The sequence below is a fragment of the Haliotis asinina genome, chromosome 2 (genome assembly GCF_037392515.1).
Source record: "Haliotis asinina isolate JCU_RB_2024 chromosome 2, JCU_Hal_asi_v2, whole genome shotgun sequence".
Taxonomy (NCBI): Eukaryota; Metazoa; Mollusca; class Gastropoda; order Lepetellida; family Haliotidae; genus Haliotis; species Haliotis asinina.
The window spans coordinates 76,915,171-76,931,684 of NC_090281.1; the positions used below are offsets into that span (position 1 = coordinate 76,915,171).

The following is a 16,514-nucleotide window of genomic DNA, read 5'->3' on the forward strand; positions in this document are numbered from 1 at the left end:
TAACAGGCATTGATTAAAATGAACAGATTCTGTAGATTGATCACAGGGCCACAGAAAGTAATAGACAATAGAGGGTCCACAAATATTTGGGGATTTCGCCTTTTGGAAACTAACTTCGTAGGTAGACAGCAAACGGATGTGTCGATATATTCCAACTAATCTAATTCAGAATCATATCAAGGTGGGTTTACTTCAGATTTCATAGTTGTTCAATATCGGTAACATTTGGTATCATAGAATCTACAGCATGTGGTATTAAGGCCAGAGTCCATGTGTTATTCAAGTAGATCCTCAGGTGGGCCTGTTTGTTTTTTTTGTAAGTTTTCAGTGTTTGCTCAAATGGGTTTCTTGAAACGAGTAAAGGATGATCATATGAAATTGTGTAACTTCTGGCTATTATCCAGCCTCAAGCTTATATGACTTCAGTGCAGTGTGATCAGGAATGACATTACAAACTCTACAGAATATTGTAGCATTTGATACACAATCCTGATTCAGCTTTCAAATTAAGTAAGTTCTGCAGCAAAAAAAATGGCATGTTCTGTAGGTATTCCGCATGAAAATGCTTTTCCCATGAGCTACACGTTTTTCTGCATGAAAAGATATTTTCCTAATTTATTCTGCAACCACAGAATCAAGTAGGAACTGAATTCAGCTCACTCAGACATATAATGTTTAAATCATGTTCACATCTTGCCTTTCTTGGAAAAAATGTATGGTGTACATATGATGCTTTATATTCCTGTTCTTTTGTTTCCCTCTTTTTCATATGAATCTGTAAATCATGAACAGACAATCTTTCAAGAATGTTACATTGATATTTATAGTTGCTCTCTACATAGTACTGTAAGACTTACTTTCCATTTTAGTGGTAAACATAGTATATAGACAACTGATGAACATGGTTTGTATTCCATGACTACTGATGGTACACAGTCTGCATAGTAGAGTGTTTATTCATCCTTGTCATGATATATAACCAGCAGCTGCAGGAGAATAACTACATGCCAGACCGCATCTCTTCTCTCACCAACAGCTTTGTAGCAGCAGCAGTAGCAGCAGCAGCTCCATCAATATGGTCCACGCCACCGCTGTCTGCGATACCGCATGCGAGTGGAGTGGATAGCATGAAGACTGATCTAACACTGTGCTTGCTTTGCAGTTATGGTCATTGTAGAGGGAATGTACGGCAGCCCTGCTGGGGAAATCTCATATGGCATAAAGAAGGTTGGCAGGCAGTAGGTCTCAGTGTTGTGTTGACATCACCAGCTGCCATGGATAAACATTGGCTTAACTCTGGCGGTTGGTAGCCAGGGCTAGTACAGTTGGCAAATTGGGATCTGTTACGGATTTAAACCAAACTTATATCCTTCATAATTAGTATGTAATTGTTTGCCTCCTGTTATCCACAGGAGAAATATCCACATAGAGATAGTTTAGACTGGAACAGTGTTTTAAGTAAAAAGTGCATCAATGAAATATTTGATAAGTTATATTGAGCTGAATGCTAGTGAATGCTATTATATATATGTGTTAATGTGTTTATACAGAGATTGCACTAAATTGATGTCCTTTATGTGATAATATATCAGTGATATATTTTTAACAATGAATACAGTTATCATAGGGTTCAGGTTCAAGAGGAGAGTTTCATAAAAAAAATACATTGCAAATCTAATCCTAATCCTCGGATCCTTGACGTGATTCTTACAACTGCAAGAACCATTTTGACAGGTTGCTGGTGATGTTAAACATAGCACGGAGATGTACAGTTGTCATCTTTGTTGTGGTTTCTTCAGTTCCTTCTGGTTTTGTTTCCCATTCTTCTTTCTGATTATTTTACCTGTCCTGGAGGTCTGGATCACAAGCTTCTCTCTTACCTTACCTAGATCACTGTAGTTGTCTGATAGGTGTAGATTGTGATATGCTTTGGTAATGTGAAATTCCTGTGACATTATTGCTGATAGTGTGTTTCTTTAGCACTTTAGCCATTCCTGTCATAGTGTTCATATTTATTTAGTGTCCGCCCATCACACCTAGGACACTGGTTTGATTCCCCACATGGGTACTGTGTGTACAGCTGGAATATTGCTAATATACTCACTCTCCCACTTGCTCACAGTTTCTGTTTAGTCTCAGATCGGCTGACGATTTTCATATAGTAATGAAGTGTGGTCACTCTTCATTTGTACATCTTTTGTACTTTGATGTACAGATGAACTGTTGTATAAGGCTACATTTTGTCAATATATAAATGTTTTGAAAGTTTTACTTTTGTGGCCGGTGCATTTTTTAACTTTTCCTCTGAAAACAAGCTGATGTCACTGGGACACTTAATATGAAATATACTCATGGAAACAAATAAGGGAACACATGAAAGTACAAGTCTTCCTTTACTTGTTTCCAGAATTTCACTCACAGTGCAATACATACCTTTTGAAGAAACTTGGAAAAGAATTAAGGAACACTTGTCCTTTCATGTGTTAGCTTATTTGTTTCCATGAGTATACATGGTTTTTTGGTATGATTGAATCTCTTACATAGTTCTTGTTGATAGTTATCTTATATGTGGAAATTGTCAGCCTGATATGTAGAATGATACTCAAACAAATGATGTCAGCAGGGTTGATGACAAGTCACCTAGCGATGATTAACCTGAAATTCAAATGAGATGTGCTGAATCTGTCTCTGTCTCTCTTCTCTCTCTCTCTCTCTTTCTCTCTCTCTCTCTCTATCTATGTATCTGTCTATCTATCTATCTCTCTATCTCTATCTCTTTCTCACTCTCTCTCACACACACACATAAAGGAGGCTACACACTATAGAAAGATATATGATATATTGTCTGATACATATTGTGGATGACATGCTGACATGATGACACTATCATCATGGTCGTGTGACCATGGCGACTGTCAGAATTTATTGATGGAGATAAACAGTAACTATTTATTTTCATGACATGTCTGTGTGTGCTTATAATATTCTGTGTCATTTAATCTGCACCGTCAATAATAATCCTGTTTATCATTGTGTTCAGTCTGATTTTTTTTCCATATTATATGATCAAGAATGAGACATTGCTGTTTCAAAATCACTGTAAATGGTGTTATTACAGTTAAATAATCATATATACATAAGAGTTAGTTTTCTTCTGATGTAATTCAAGAACACATTTCTTCCATGACCGGATGGTAGCTTAGCCTAGTGGTTAAAGTGTTCGCTTGTCACACCAAAGACCTGGGTTTTATTCCTTGCATGGATAGAATGTGTGAAGCCCATTTCTGGTGTCCCCCACAGTGATATTTCTGGAATATTGCCAAAAGCGGCTAAAAACTAAACTCACTCACCCATTATTCTATGACAGTTTACAGCCTGATACTACAAACATATATGCAGAAATTGTTTTAGATGATCAATGTTTTTTAATGTTTTCCTGATGGAAATATCTTTGTTCTTCCATAATTGTGCTAGTCTTGGATATATATAAAGGAGAATTATAAACTCTGGTTTATACACTGATCTTATATATTAAGTGTCCTAGACACAGACAGTTATTTTAATTACAAGCTGAAGTCTGACCTAAAAGCTTACACAGAAATTGTACAAGGTTTATACCTGACTCAGACCGTGTGTTTGCTGGGTGAATGATGAGATGAACAGACGCTACACAGGTGAATTTGTCCTATACTGTATACTGCACCCCTGGATTAATGCATGGACACACCTGATATTGACACTGGGACATTCCATTGTTATCTGGTAGGGGTGAGGGAGTGGCAACAGACCATGACAAGATAACCTTGGCCAGTGTTGAGTAGGGGCTATCTTGGACATGCCTGGATTACCTTTTCAATATGGTAAGATTTAACTGGACAACATATTGTGAGACATTCCAGGTTATACCTTGTCCTGTATGTGTGACAATGTTCAGTGTTGTGGATGTTAGTGTCAGGTGGGGCTGAGTTAGGTAAACTAGGTTAGGACATTGTTCGAGTTGGACCGGGGGTATTTAGACAACAACAATGATCCATGTGGTGAAGCTAAGATGCTATTAAGCTGAAAATTTGTTCGGTGTAGAGATCATTTTATAAGTTATTCTGCTGGTATGGCCCAGAGGAATGCTTGTTTGTACTTGAATGACAAGGGGACAAACAGATCTAGGTAAGGACTAGACAGGTCACTTGTAGATTGTGAAAGTTTGGCTGTAGATGTCGTAATGACAGCCAGGCCAGGTCACATGGACTGCAGTCTGACGGATATACACAAGTCTGTTGCTGGAAGTGATTATGACTATGAATCTATATTTGGTTTTCAACTGAGATTATATGTGCATGCACATGCACACGCTATCTCTCTCTTTTAGTAGACATTTTTATCATCCTATCACTTCATGTCGAATTTAAGACTTATGTTATCAGAATCACATGATCTATTTCTTAATATTATCTATCACTTTATAAATTCAACCTGAAGAAAATATGTTCCAGTTCACAAATGGAATCAGTTTGTAAAGAGATTATTTTTTGCATGTTAAAACATGTTCATACATTATGGATAATATTTCAGGGTTTGTAGAAATGTGTGAATATTGTGAGCTAAGGACTCTTGCCTTTTAAAGTTAGGTTTCTAGTCAACATTTTTGGAATATTCTAATCCACTAGAATGGTTTCAATTTAGCCATTAATATTCATATATGGTTTTACGAAGATGTTAATGATATGAATTGATGTTGACCTTGTTTACATCAGTGTCAACACCACTATGAGGTGTCAGTTTCCATCAAAGTACTTTCGTTGCATTTTAGTCATGTGACACTTAGCAATCGTCTGACTTGAACTAAGCTGTAACATAATAGCACAATTATCTGCTGATAAGAACAAATCTGAATATTGGGTAAGAAATCCTGAATATTGGGTAACAAATCTTGAATATTTGGGTAACAAATCCTGGATGTTGGGTAACAAATCTTGAATATTTGGGTAACAAATCCTGGATGTTGCGTAACAAATCCTAAATAGTGACTAACAAATCCTGAATATTGGATAACATATATACAAGTATTAAGTAACAAACCCTGAATATTACAATAGCAAGTCAACAGCAGATGTATTATTTACCATATTCAATGAAACAATAACCAGATATGTTTTGACTGTGTTGACAGTGTAAATCTGTCATGAACATTTGTCAAATCAAATATGCTGGTATAAGAGTGACAAATATTCTGTCTGGATTGGATCTATTCTGTTTTGCATATCTTTCTTTTATAAATGATAACCATTAGACTGCTTGCCATATACCCACAGACTGACTTTCCCAATGCTCCATGTCAGTTGTATCTCTTATACCTGCAGATTGACTGTGTGCCATATGCTTGTATATCAAACTCATCTCATATACCTACTCCATCAAACTTTATCCCATAAACCCACAGATTGACTACAACAAAATATTCCTACAGATGGAGTACATCTGATATATCACATATTGACTTAGTTCCCATATAGACTTACAGATCGACTACACCTCATATACCCACAGACTGGCTATATACCATATACCAACACATAAATTCCATTTCATACGCCCACGTGTCAATTATGTCCCATATTATTATGTTCCCACAGACTGACTTTGTCCCATATAAATACACATGAACTGCTTCTCATATACCCACTGAGAGTGACTGTGTTCAATATTAATACAGATTAACTTCTTCACATTTACCCACAAATCTACTATTATATCTCATATTCCTCAAAACTCATGAAGATAATCTCCGGAGTTGAATAGGCCTTCAGCAACCCATGCTTAACATAGAAGGTGACTATACTTGACGTAAGAGGCAACTAACAGGATCGGGTGGTCAGACTTAAAACTAAACTCACTCACTGATACACCTCCAGACTGGATGCGCTTAGGCCCACAGATCATCTATATCCCATATACCCACTGATTGACATGTGTAAATGCAACTATATTGCCTGAACATAATCACCTTTTGTTTGACTATGTTGACAGCCCTAGCTACCACTGACAATGGGCAAACTCCATTGCACCCAGTGTTGCCTCATGTCAGTATGACCTTGCCATATAAACAGTTACATGTTGGACACGCTTGACTCACACAGGGTCACTTGGGAGTGAGTATGACTCGAGATAGTAACACGTTCAGGTGGAGATGATGTGTTTCTATCATCAGAGTGTTCTGAAGGTTCGTTGTTGTTCAGCAGTGGGGGAATGTCATTACAATTACTAATGTTTCTTGGCGATAGAATGTCAGTGAGTATCATCACCTTCCTGTTATTCTTGTTCACAGTTGGCCACTCAAATTATTTCACAACTTTCAGATTGCCTAAATTTTGTAAATGTGATGAGTACCTGCAGAGACCATATGGTATATGGTCTCTGGTACCTGTTTAGAATTGTGAGGGGCAGCTGGGTAGAAGAGTAGTTAAAGTTTTCGCACAAGTCATGCCAAAGGGCCAGGTTCATTTCCCATGGGTACAATGTGTGAAGCCCATTTCTGGTTCCTGGCACCTGAGAGGCAGTGAAAAACTGACACTCACTTGATATTTTGTTTATTTTAAGGTGTTCCTTTCAGATATCAAGTGTGTCCACATGTTTTTAGAAGAAATGATTATGATTATTTGAAATTTATTGTTAAATTGAGACACAGGTTAATAAGCTTTCAAATATATATGGCATTATTTAATTTGGAAATATAATTGTTTTGGGGATTAAATGACTAAAGGTGAGTTACGTCTCTCCTAAATTAGGCATGCCATAAGGGCACCAAAAATATTTTTTCATCACTGCGAGCATAGCTGAAATACAGCATTTATCTGTATCGAGGTTTATCTGTATGCGGAGACCTGTGACAACAGTATGGCAGTATAAAGCAATATGTACAAATGACACGCTGTTATTTTCATTTATTGTCTGTATGTTCAAGTTTATCTGAAACATTTCATTAATATTGCAATTTACATTGTTAAAATATAAATTGACCCTCGTTCTTTCTACCTTAAAACTGTGAAGAACACTATGATATCTTTACTACCAGTCAGGTAGTGCATGTCATAGGCAGTTGCCATTTACTCACATCTTTGGCAGATTGAAATGAGTTCCTTGTTTGAGTGGCATTTTAGAAGTTGAGGTGTACAAATAGGACAAATTGTATGGACAACAATCCTAGCCATTATTCACAGTCACCAGAATTGAAAAAAAGTCACAATTTTTGATAAAAAAAAGTATTGTTCACTTTAATTTGTCAGTTTTTTAAAATGGTTTATATCAGTGGTAAGCAGCATATTCATCAACATTCTCTTGTATTCCATTTGACAATAATATGGTCACTGATTATTGTGGTGAAAAATTGTCAAAATGGTCAAAACATGTCAAATGATGATATTATTTCACTGGGTATAATGAATGCTATGTTAGTGGGTGACGTGTTGTGGGATTCGTGGAAAATATTCATAAAGCATTGCCGTATATCCATGACATGTATCATATTAACCTCACATTGGAGTCATTACAGCCATAGTAGCAAAGATTATACATTTTTCTAGTCGTATCAGGATTTCGTCTGTTTGTCAATGTTGGTCGGGAATCAACAACATCATCTTTTGGATGACACTGAACAAGACTCGATGAATAACTTTTTTGAGATGTTTATTATTCTAATGAATGTATATGAGGGCTTTTAGTGGCTTCCTGCCTGTATGTACTGCATGTACTTCGTCTGTTTGTAAATGTTGGTCAGGAATCAACAACAACATATTTTGGATGACACTAAACAAGACTCGATGAACAACCTTTTTGAGATATTTATTACTCTAATGAATGTACATCATGGCTTTTAGTGGCTTCCTGCCTATATGTACTTCAATGGATAGCATACAAGTAATAAGTATATGGTGTATTTATATGGCACAGTGACATACAAGGTACGGCCGGGGTACACAACTCAGTTAAAGTAGTAGAAAATCAAGTACAAATCTTAAAGGGCGTTTTATTTCCTAACAAAAGTGTTTGGTGGAGTAGTCTAGTGGTTGAAGCAGTCGCTCATTATACCAAGGGTTTGATTCTCTATCTGGGTACAATGCATGTGAAGAGCCCATTCTGGTGTCCTCTTCTGGGATGTTGCTGGAATATTGCTGAAAGAAATATAAAGCTGTATTCACTCCTGCTGAGGTTTACTGCTGTTACTGTTTATGCAGGTGCATCTTGAGGTAGGGCATGTGTATCCAAGTAGTTAGTATAAGTAGTTAGTATAAGTAGTATGCTTCTCTCCAGGGTAATATTGTGTCACCTGAGCTGTCAATGTGAACTGTGTTCCTTCTGTGCATAAAAACAACTATTGCAGAAATTCCTCTGTTTCGAGGTTAGTCTTAGCAATGTTGAACCAAACACAAACACTCATAATGTTTGAGCTGAATGATTTAATTAACCTTTGTGTTTTGCCCTGCTAAAGGTTCTCCTCTTGAAATTACCTTATTTGGCATTTTAGGGCTGGGTAGATTGAGTAAGATGAACAATTTAAGTAGAGAGAGTTTGAATTTGCTTGTCATGCAGATTACTTAAATTGCAGTTAAATTTGTTTCATTTTGTCTAAGGGATATGTAAGTCCACACTTATATATCACTTATATAGCATTGATCCACACATGTTTAATAAAATGATGTCCCATTAGTTGACTGTTATGACATTTATGGACTGCTGACGATGGATCCTGACCAGATCTTCTCAGGACTAAGTAACAGTTAAACATACTTCCTTGCTTATTGTTGAAGTAGTAAAATCCTTCAGCAGGTAGCATGTGGTATCTGTCACAAGGTCACTGTGAAATAGCAAGATGCTTACAATGCAAATGTAAAAGTGTCAATAGGTACATATGTTATTGACTAATAGGGTATTCTTTGAGTCATGGTCATAAACGATGTATCTAAATCACCAATAAACAGCTGCCCTCATAGTCAAGGACATTGATGAACAGACAGCTGATCATAATCAGTAACCTTTTGTGTATTGAGGTGAATGTATTGGAGATGTATAGTACAGCAAGTGCACTAGTTGTTACACATCACAGACCACACTGGTTCAGTTCTTTCAGGACACAGACAGCGTTCGAAATAACCACAAACACGGTAGCCCGATGCTAAGTACAACTTCACCTGGCTAGTAAAATAGAGTCACGACAGTCTAGTTTGCTAGTGTAAAATTTCAGTCTGTGAAAGTTCTCTTTGTGGCCTTTTTTCATTAAATATTTTCTATTTATTTTTTTACAATTTTTTGTTTTGTTTTCAAGCCAACAGTTCTGATTATTGAAACTACACTCGAAGCTGAAATCCTTACTTGTTCCTGAGATGCGAAGTGAGAAGAAGTGTTAAGGAATAAACACTAATCAAAATAGCCGACGCATCATTTACTAATTTCGCTAGTAAGTTTTCATTTGGGCTAGTAACTTTTAAAACTTACTAACCCGGGTTTGCTAGTGATCCTGAAAAATTATTTCATACCCTGGACACAGGACAATATTATGTGAACAGGATGTTTTTGATATTTGTACTATATATTGATGGCGGAGAGACATCTGTCACCCACATACGCAGGGAGTACGTATCTGACACTATTAGACAAATACAGGTTGTACGTATGTATCACACCATGAGACCAGTTAGGGAGCCTGGCTGCAGGCCCAATTTGTGAGAGTATGGTAGGGTACATTCAGTGTGCTATATTTGACAAATCAGGTGTGTATGGTCCTTCTAGTGAATGTTTACTTGGCGCCAGTTTGCTAGAGCAGGATATTTCTAAAATAAACCTGAGTGTATATACAAGGTAGCAAATAATATTTGCAGTTTAAGTTGTGAAGTGAGTTTTAGCCTCCATAAATCTTAATGCTGTTGATGTAATGGATTGTTTGTGTGGGATATGCTTTTTGTTGTGTCTCTGATGTTGATACTATTATTAATCATCCCCCCCTTCTATAAGGCACAGGTTTATGTTAACTCACTGAGAGCTGTGCTACAATAGCTGCCCAGCAGAGTATCGCTGTCACTGGGGTGTCAAAACTTTATGGAATGGTCAGGATTGCTGACATATGTTTGAGTGGGTTTTTTTCAGTTGGAGAGTCAGTTGAGGACACACTTTATAGATTATCAGCTTCTATACTCAGTTGAATCTTAGTTATTTGTCATTACTGAAGTAAGTCAGTTAGTCAGTATATCAAATAAGGATGTATGTATTGTTGACCTCCTTCAGGAATATGTCTGCTAATGTTACCATTTTAAGCTAACATCCATCTTGAGAGAGGTGTGATTGTATTGACTCTGTCTGAATACACCTTGCACTGCCTGTTCAGCAGTGATCAGCAGTGATTTACAAATTGATGTAGATTGTGAATAAGTAATGAAGGTGATCATATCAGATATCAAGATATCTATGTATTATGTATGTATGAACCTGTAGTGTAGCAGTAGCTGACATGCTAACATTCATGTACTAATTACGAGTTACTGTGAATGTGAAGTAGACTAGTCGAGTGGTTGAATCTTTGGCTATTCATGATGAAGGTCAGCACTTGATTCTGTCATGGTGTACCAACATCTGAAGTCTGTTTTGTTCTGGTAAGAGGTACACTCCAAATTCCAAGTCTCAGTGGTTGATATAGTCAATGTGATATTTTAATCACAATTGATGTGGCTAAAGGGCATCAAAGAATAGGAAATGAGGTTTTGTTTTGTCACTATTGTAATTTCACTGTTTACGTTCAAGTAAAGTGTGCTTAAGATCGACCATGTCTCTCATTTCTTGCCTTGGACGCTAATAAGTGGGAAATATAGACTTGGAAATATAGACCATAGGAATATGGAAGAATCAAATCACTTTGAGTAGTATGGACCTGTATAGACCCATTCTCTACGTTACAACAGCCTTTTCCATTCGAAGTCACATGTGTGTACATGATCCTTATTGTCGTTCATTGGCAAGGGGTAGCCATTTAGTGATTAAAGCGTTTTCTCATCACACCAAAGACTCAGGTTCTATTCCTTACATGGTTATCGTAAAGTGTATGAACTCATCCCCATTGTGATAAAGCTGGAATTTAGCTGAAAGCATTGTAAAACTAAACTCAATCATTTACTGTTGCCATAACTTGTACAGAAATAAGCAGTGGGCAATTCAAACCTTTGCTTAGCTGTCGTGATGCTAATGACGTTAGACAAATAACACTAAAATGTGTATAGAAGGAAGCACGGTGGTTGGTTTGAATAGTCAACATGCTAAATGAATTTTACATCTCCACCCTAGAAGCAGGCAGACAATGTTTACTCTAGACTAGTAATTTGTTGCTCTAGGGTCAATATAATTGTAAATTCATGAGTACGATAAATTGATTGCCCGATTCAGTCATTGAATTCTGACCAAATATAGCATGATGTGTTCCAGATATATAACCTGTGATAAAGTTTTTGATATTTCATGTCATTTTCATGTGTGAAGCCCATTTCTGGTGTCCCCAATGGACTGGTGCTGAAATATTGCTAAAAGCGCCATAAAACCATGCTCAGTCACTCACTAATATAATTTTTCGTCTGAAGGTTACCAGCTGTGACATGATTCTACATCACTAGACATGTTGACAGACTGTGACTGACAATGGACTTTTGTTAATTTGTCTCTTGCCTCCTTTGGGTCAGCGTTGGTTTGGTCAGTCTGTTGAAGCTATGACTCATGTCTGTAGATAAATTTCAAGATCCTCAACTATGATATGATTTAAAACCTGTTACACACACACTATCTTACTAATCCCCTAGGGAGTGATTGTTTATACGTTAGTTTTTGTGTTATGTATTCTGACCTTGTGTGGAAAGCTTAGACTTGCACAAGTCTCTGACGTAATATTGTTTGTTTAAATGATAAATTTGTTTAAAAACATACAAAAAAGGAACATTTTCCTTCTATAAGACTGGAATCCTTAAACTGTCTGCACATGTAGACTAGCTGTTCACTTATCTAGACTTGCCTCTTTAAAGATAAGAATTTCTTTATATCCATGGGCTTAGCACTCAGCACATCTTTGAAGCCAGGTTGCTAGAAGCTAATATAATTTTCTTGTCCTAGGGGTGATGCTGAAGTCTAATGGTTGAAATGTTTGCCAGGGTTGATTCCCCAAATGGGTGAGTGAAGCCTAATTTCTGGTGTCTCCTACCATGATGTTGCTGGCATGTTGCTTAAAGTGGTATAAAACTAAACTCACTCAGTTTGTCCAAAGAAGAGGCTGAAAGGTAATATTTTTCATAATATTGGTCTTGGTTCAGTGGCAGTGGCAGTGAAGACTCACATTTGCTTCCCCACATGCCTACAACTTATGAAGCCCATTTGTTGTGTTCCCCATTATGATATTGCTGGATTATTGATAAAAGTTGCGTAAAACTAAAGTTACTCGCACTCGCTCACTTTTAACATGATAGCACACTTTGAATAAAATGCCAGTTCGTATGATAGATGCTGTGCGCATTTATCATTGATAACCTAGTTGTGTTCAAATTGTTACAGAGCATTCTGGAGCTAGTTATTAAGAGGATATATTGGATTGTATCTATTTCAGATGACAATGACGAGTATCAAACCATGTGGTAGGTGAAGCTTGATGTCCCCTATGTGATATTGCGATGTTCAGTTTGCTTCAGTGGTTTAAGCATTCACTCAATAGCTGAAGGCCTGAGTTCAATCCTTTCATAAGTATATGTTCAACCAGTGTTCATGTTCTCCAGTGTGATATTGCTGAAATTCTACAGCAGCATTAACCGCAACTGATTGTTTCTAGTTCTTTGCTGAATGGGGCAATGGGGTAGTCTAAGTTGTTAAAGCGTCACCTTGTCATGCTGAAGACCTCAGTTGGATTCCCCTCATGGGTAATGTGTGAAGCCCATTTCTGGTGTCCCCGCAGTGATACTGTTTGATGTCACTAAGGCAGGGTAAAACCATACTGATTCAGTCACTTTGCTAAATACTATGTATACATTACTCAGCGAACACCAGTTCTTTTAACATGATGACAATCACTGGTTTGTCTGATCAGGATGTATTTACATATCACCACCCGAATCTGAAATGTTGTGGCATTTGACTGCAACCTAACAGATATGCAATATCAATTGCTCCATTGTGGCATTTGACAGCAAACTAACGGATATACAATATCAGTTGCTTCAATATATCTATATGGTGTGATATGGACTGCCAGCTGGCCACCGGCTGCACAGTAATACAGTGATTGTTGGGTGACTATATGAGTATGTCAGCTGGATCTTGTCCACCATGGTTAACTGTACAAAATTCCATCTGGGGATCATGTGCGTGTTTCTCCTGATGATATAGCTGTACAAATGGATGTAACAAGTGAGTGTTCATATCAATGTATGGTCTGTCTCGCACTTCCTGGGCCCTGATCTAAGGACTCTCCATGTCAGTATCAGTGTGCAGTCGGTCCAACAGTCCAAGCGATCTTTAAAGGTCATAACTCTTGTTAGCCATTTTGTGGAAGCTACAATCACCAATTCAGATGAAGTTTTGGTTTCTGTTGAGAGTATTTGCAGACTCCAAGCGTGAATCTGATCAATGTGTGTCACTAATCATGTGACTGGTACAACTTATTCTGTCCCCATCTTGAACATAAACATTTTTCTTCTCCATACGAAACACATGTCATGTGGTATCATGTCAACCTCTTCCAGCTGTGGTGTTATGTAGTATTGTGAACAACCAAACACGTTTCTATTTCTGGATGTCTGTCTGGAGTTATAAGTTATTATACTTATGTATGCCTACTGACAATTGGTCACACAATTCCTTGGCTGGTCCTGTATAGAACTGTTTGAAATTATAGAGTTAGATTGACTACAAGGCCGCCTGTGGTATGCTAATGTTATAGGTAAGCATTAGACTTAAGGGGTGCTATGCATAACCCTGATGTTAAAAGTTAAGATTTCTTTGCTGGAGTAGAATACAGGTACCTGCTCTCTCAGTCTTACATTTTGAAATCTGTATTGATCCTGCAATTCCAAAATAATTAATGATTAATTACTGTTCAGCTTTTCTCAAAGACCACATGAAGGGGGCAAAGGAGTAGCCGGGTGGTTAAAGTATTCACTTGTCATGCCAAAGACTCAGGTTTGATTTCCCACATTGGGTACTATGTGTGAAGCCCATTTCTGGTGTCCCTAGCCGTGATGCTGCTAGAATAGAGCTAAAAGTGTCATCAGATCATACTGACTGTTGGAATTTTATCAGTATTAATTTGTGGAAATATATGTCATACCTATAGCCAATGGTTGACATCATAAGCAATTCATAGTCATGATTAGTCCCAGGTTATGCATTACATTGGTTATACTGTGAAAACCCTCTGTTTTTAAGTGTCATACTAAATGCAAAATTTGAATTTGGGTTTGGTTATTTCAATATCATTCGGTGTTATACACATGTGTTCTAGTAATTGCCATGCCTGACAACACACAAAGAAATCATTATTATGAATATATTTGTAGGAATGTGTCAGTATAACTCATTGTGTTGTTGATACATCACAGCAAGCCACCTGCATATGAAAGTCAAGGACATTCAGACATATTGGATGGATGTGGGTTAGGCAAGTAGCCTGGGGGTTAATGTGCTTGCTCATCCGGCTGAAGACCAGGGCTTTCTTTCATGAAGCAACCTTTACTAAGGGTAACCTTAACTCCCATTCTTTAACACTTAACACATTTTTCCTTAGTGACTTATGATCAAGTTAGTGTTTTGTGAAAGGAGGCCCAGGTTTGATTCAACCTGTACAAAACGTGCATGATTCTCATTGTACTGGGATTATATTACATTATATTTTCATAATTGCCAATGTGTTTATAGGATATTCATGTTTGGGGGTAGTTGTCCCGAGATGGGCACATGCGTGTAGTATCCTTGGGCTAGATACTTAAGTCCATCGTCTCAGTTCACCCAGGTGTAAAATGGTTACGCGTGAGGGTGTGCTGGCAATGTAAGTGTTTTTGTTCCTTGCGCCTAACAGGCAGCACAGCTGTATGAACCCCAGGGAGTTGGAAGAGAATTGCAAAGTATGATAGTGTCCTATAACAAGGGATAGTAATGTACATAGCGCTGTGAGCGGGCGTGTGCCTGGATATAAGCGCAGTGTAAGCAGATTGTTACTATACATATGGAAATTAATTAAGCAACACCAAATTCAAAGACACATAAAAACTTAACAAAGTTTAACGAAGTAATTTTGATGATTGATTATTCAATTTTGATGTATTGACATACAGCATGAGCTTTTCATGGGTTGATATGACGCGCGTGAAGCTTGCACAGCGCACGTGCATTGCTTTAACCTCAACTTTCGAAAAATGCACTTTTTCCCTGGGGTGTTTACAAGCGCAGGTTGTCGATTGCATTCGGTTTTTCATTCATTTCAATGTCATGGCACGTAGGAAATTATCAGAGGCCACTCGTTGGCAAATAATCGGCATGAGGAATGCTGGTATGTCTCTAAGACAAATCGGGACTCAAATCGGACGACATCATTCCATAATTTCAAAACTTTTGAAAAAATACCGGGCCACTAATGAAGTTAAAGACCTGCCTAGACCAGGAAGACCCAGGAAGACCACAGTCCGGGAGGACAGAGCTTTACTGAGACTTGTACGGCGCAGGTCCTTCAACTCGAGCTCTCGGTTGAGACAGGAGTGGCTTCCAGGGAGACCCATCTCGAACAGGACTGTTCGGAATCGTCTGAAAGCTGCAGGATACCGGGCAAGGAGGCCAATCAAGCGACCCAGACTGTCTCCAGCCCATAAGGCAGCCCGACTGGCCTGGTGTAATGACCGTTTGCACTGGAACATTGCCTCTTGGAGGAAGGTCCATTTCTCAGATGAGAGCCGGTTCTTGCTGCACATGGTGGACGGTCGTACTCGGCTCTGGAGGCAGAGGAACACAGCAATGGCTCCACGGAACATCCAGGAGACTGTGGCCTTTGGGGGAGGTTCCGTTATGGTATGGGGGTGCATTTCCATGAACTGCAAGTTGGATATCATTACCATCCGTGGAAACCTTAACGGTGTTCGTTACCAACAGGAGGTTCTTGACAGGGCTGTGGTACCTCATTTTGAGAACCATCCTCTGGCAACGAGACCCATATTTATGGACGACAATGCTAGACCTCACAGGGCGCATGCTGTAAATGATTTTTTGCGGCAAAATGCAATTGACAGAATTCCATGGCCTGCCATGAGCCCTGACCTCAACCCCATTGAACATTTGTGGGACTTTATTGGCCGTCGTGTGAGGCAGAGAGACCCACCAGTCCATAATCTCAACGAATTGACGGCTGCCCTGCATGAGGAGTGGAACAGGATCCCCCAGAATCAGATCCGGAGACTCATCCAAGGAATGAGGAGGCGTCTGGAATCGGTGGTGCGTGCGCAGGGAGGACACACTAGATA

The 16,514-nt window shown here is 38.3% G+C and overlaps 1 protein-coding gene across 4 annotated transcripts in view; it reads left to right on the forward strand.

Moving 5' to 3' along the window:
* Positions 1-16,514, forward strand: part of LOC137274345 (magnesium transporter NIPA2-like) — a 44,274-nt gene that overhangs the window by 11,677 nt on the left and 16,083 nt on the right. Inside the window, exon 2 of one of the 4 annotated variants that reach the window (XM_067807492.1) lies at positions 1,163-1,227. The exons of 2 other annotated variants lie outside the window; for them this stretch is intronic. In XM_067807492.1, coding sequence (XP_067663593.1) covers positions 1,163-1,227 — 65 coding nt within the window. Of the gene's footprint in view, positions 1-1,162; positions 1,228-3,746; positions 3,861-16,514 lie in introns of those variants that run through there. One more of the 4 variants, XM_067807494.1, reaches the window with a different exon arrangement.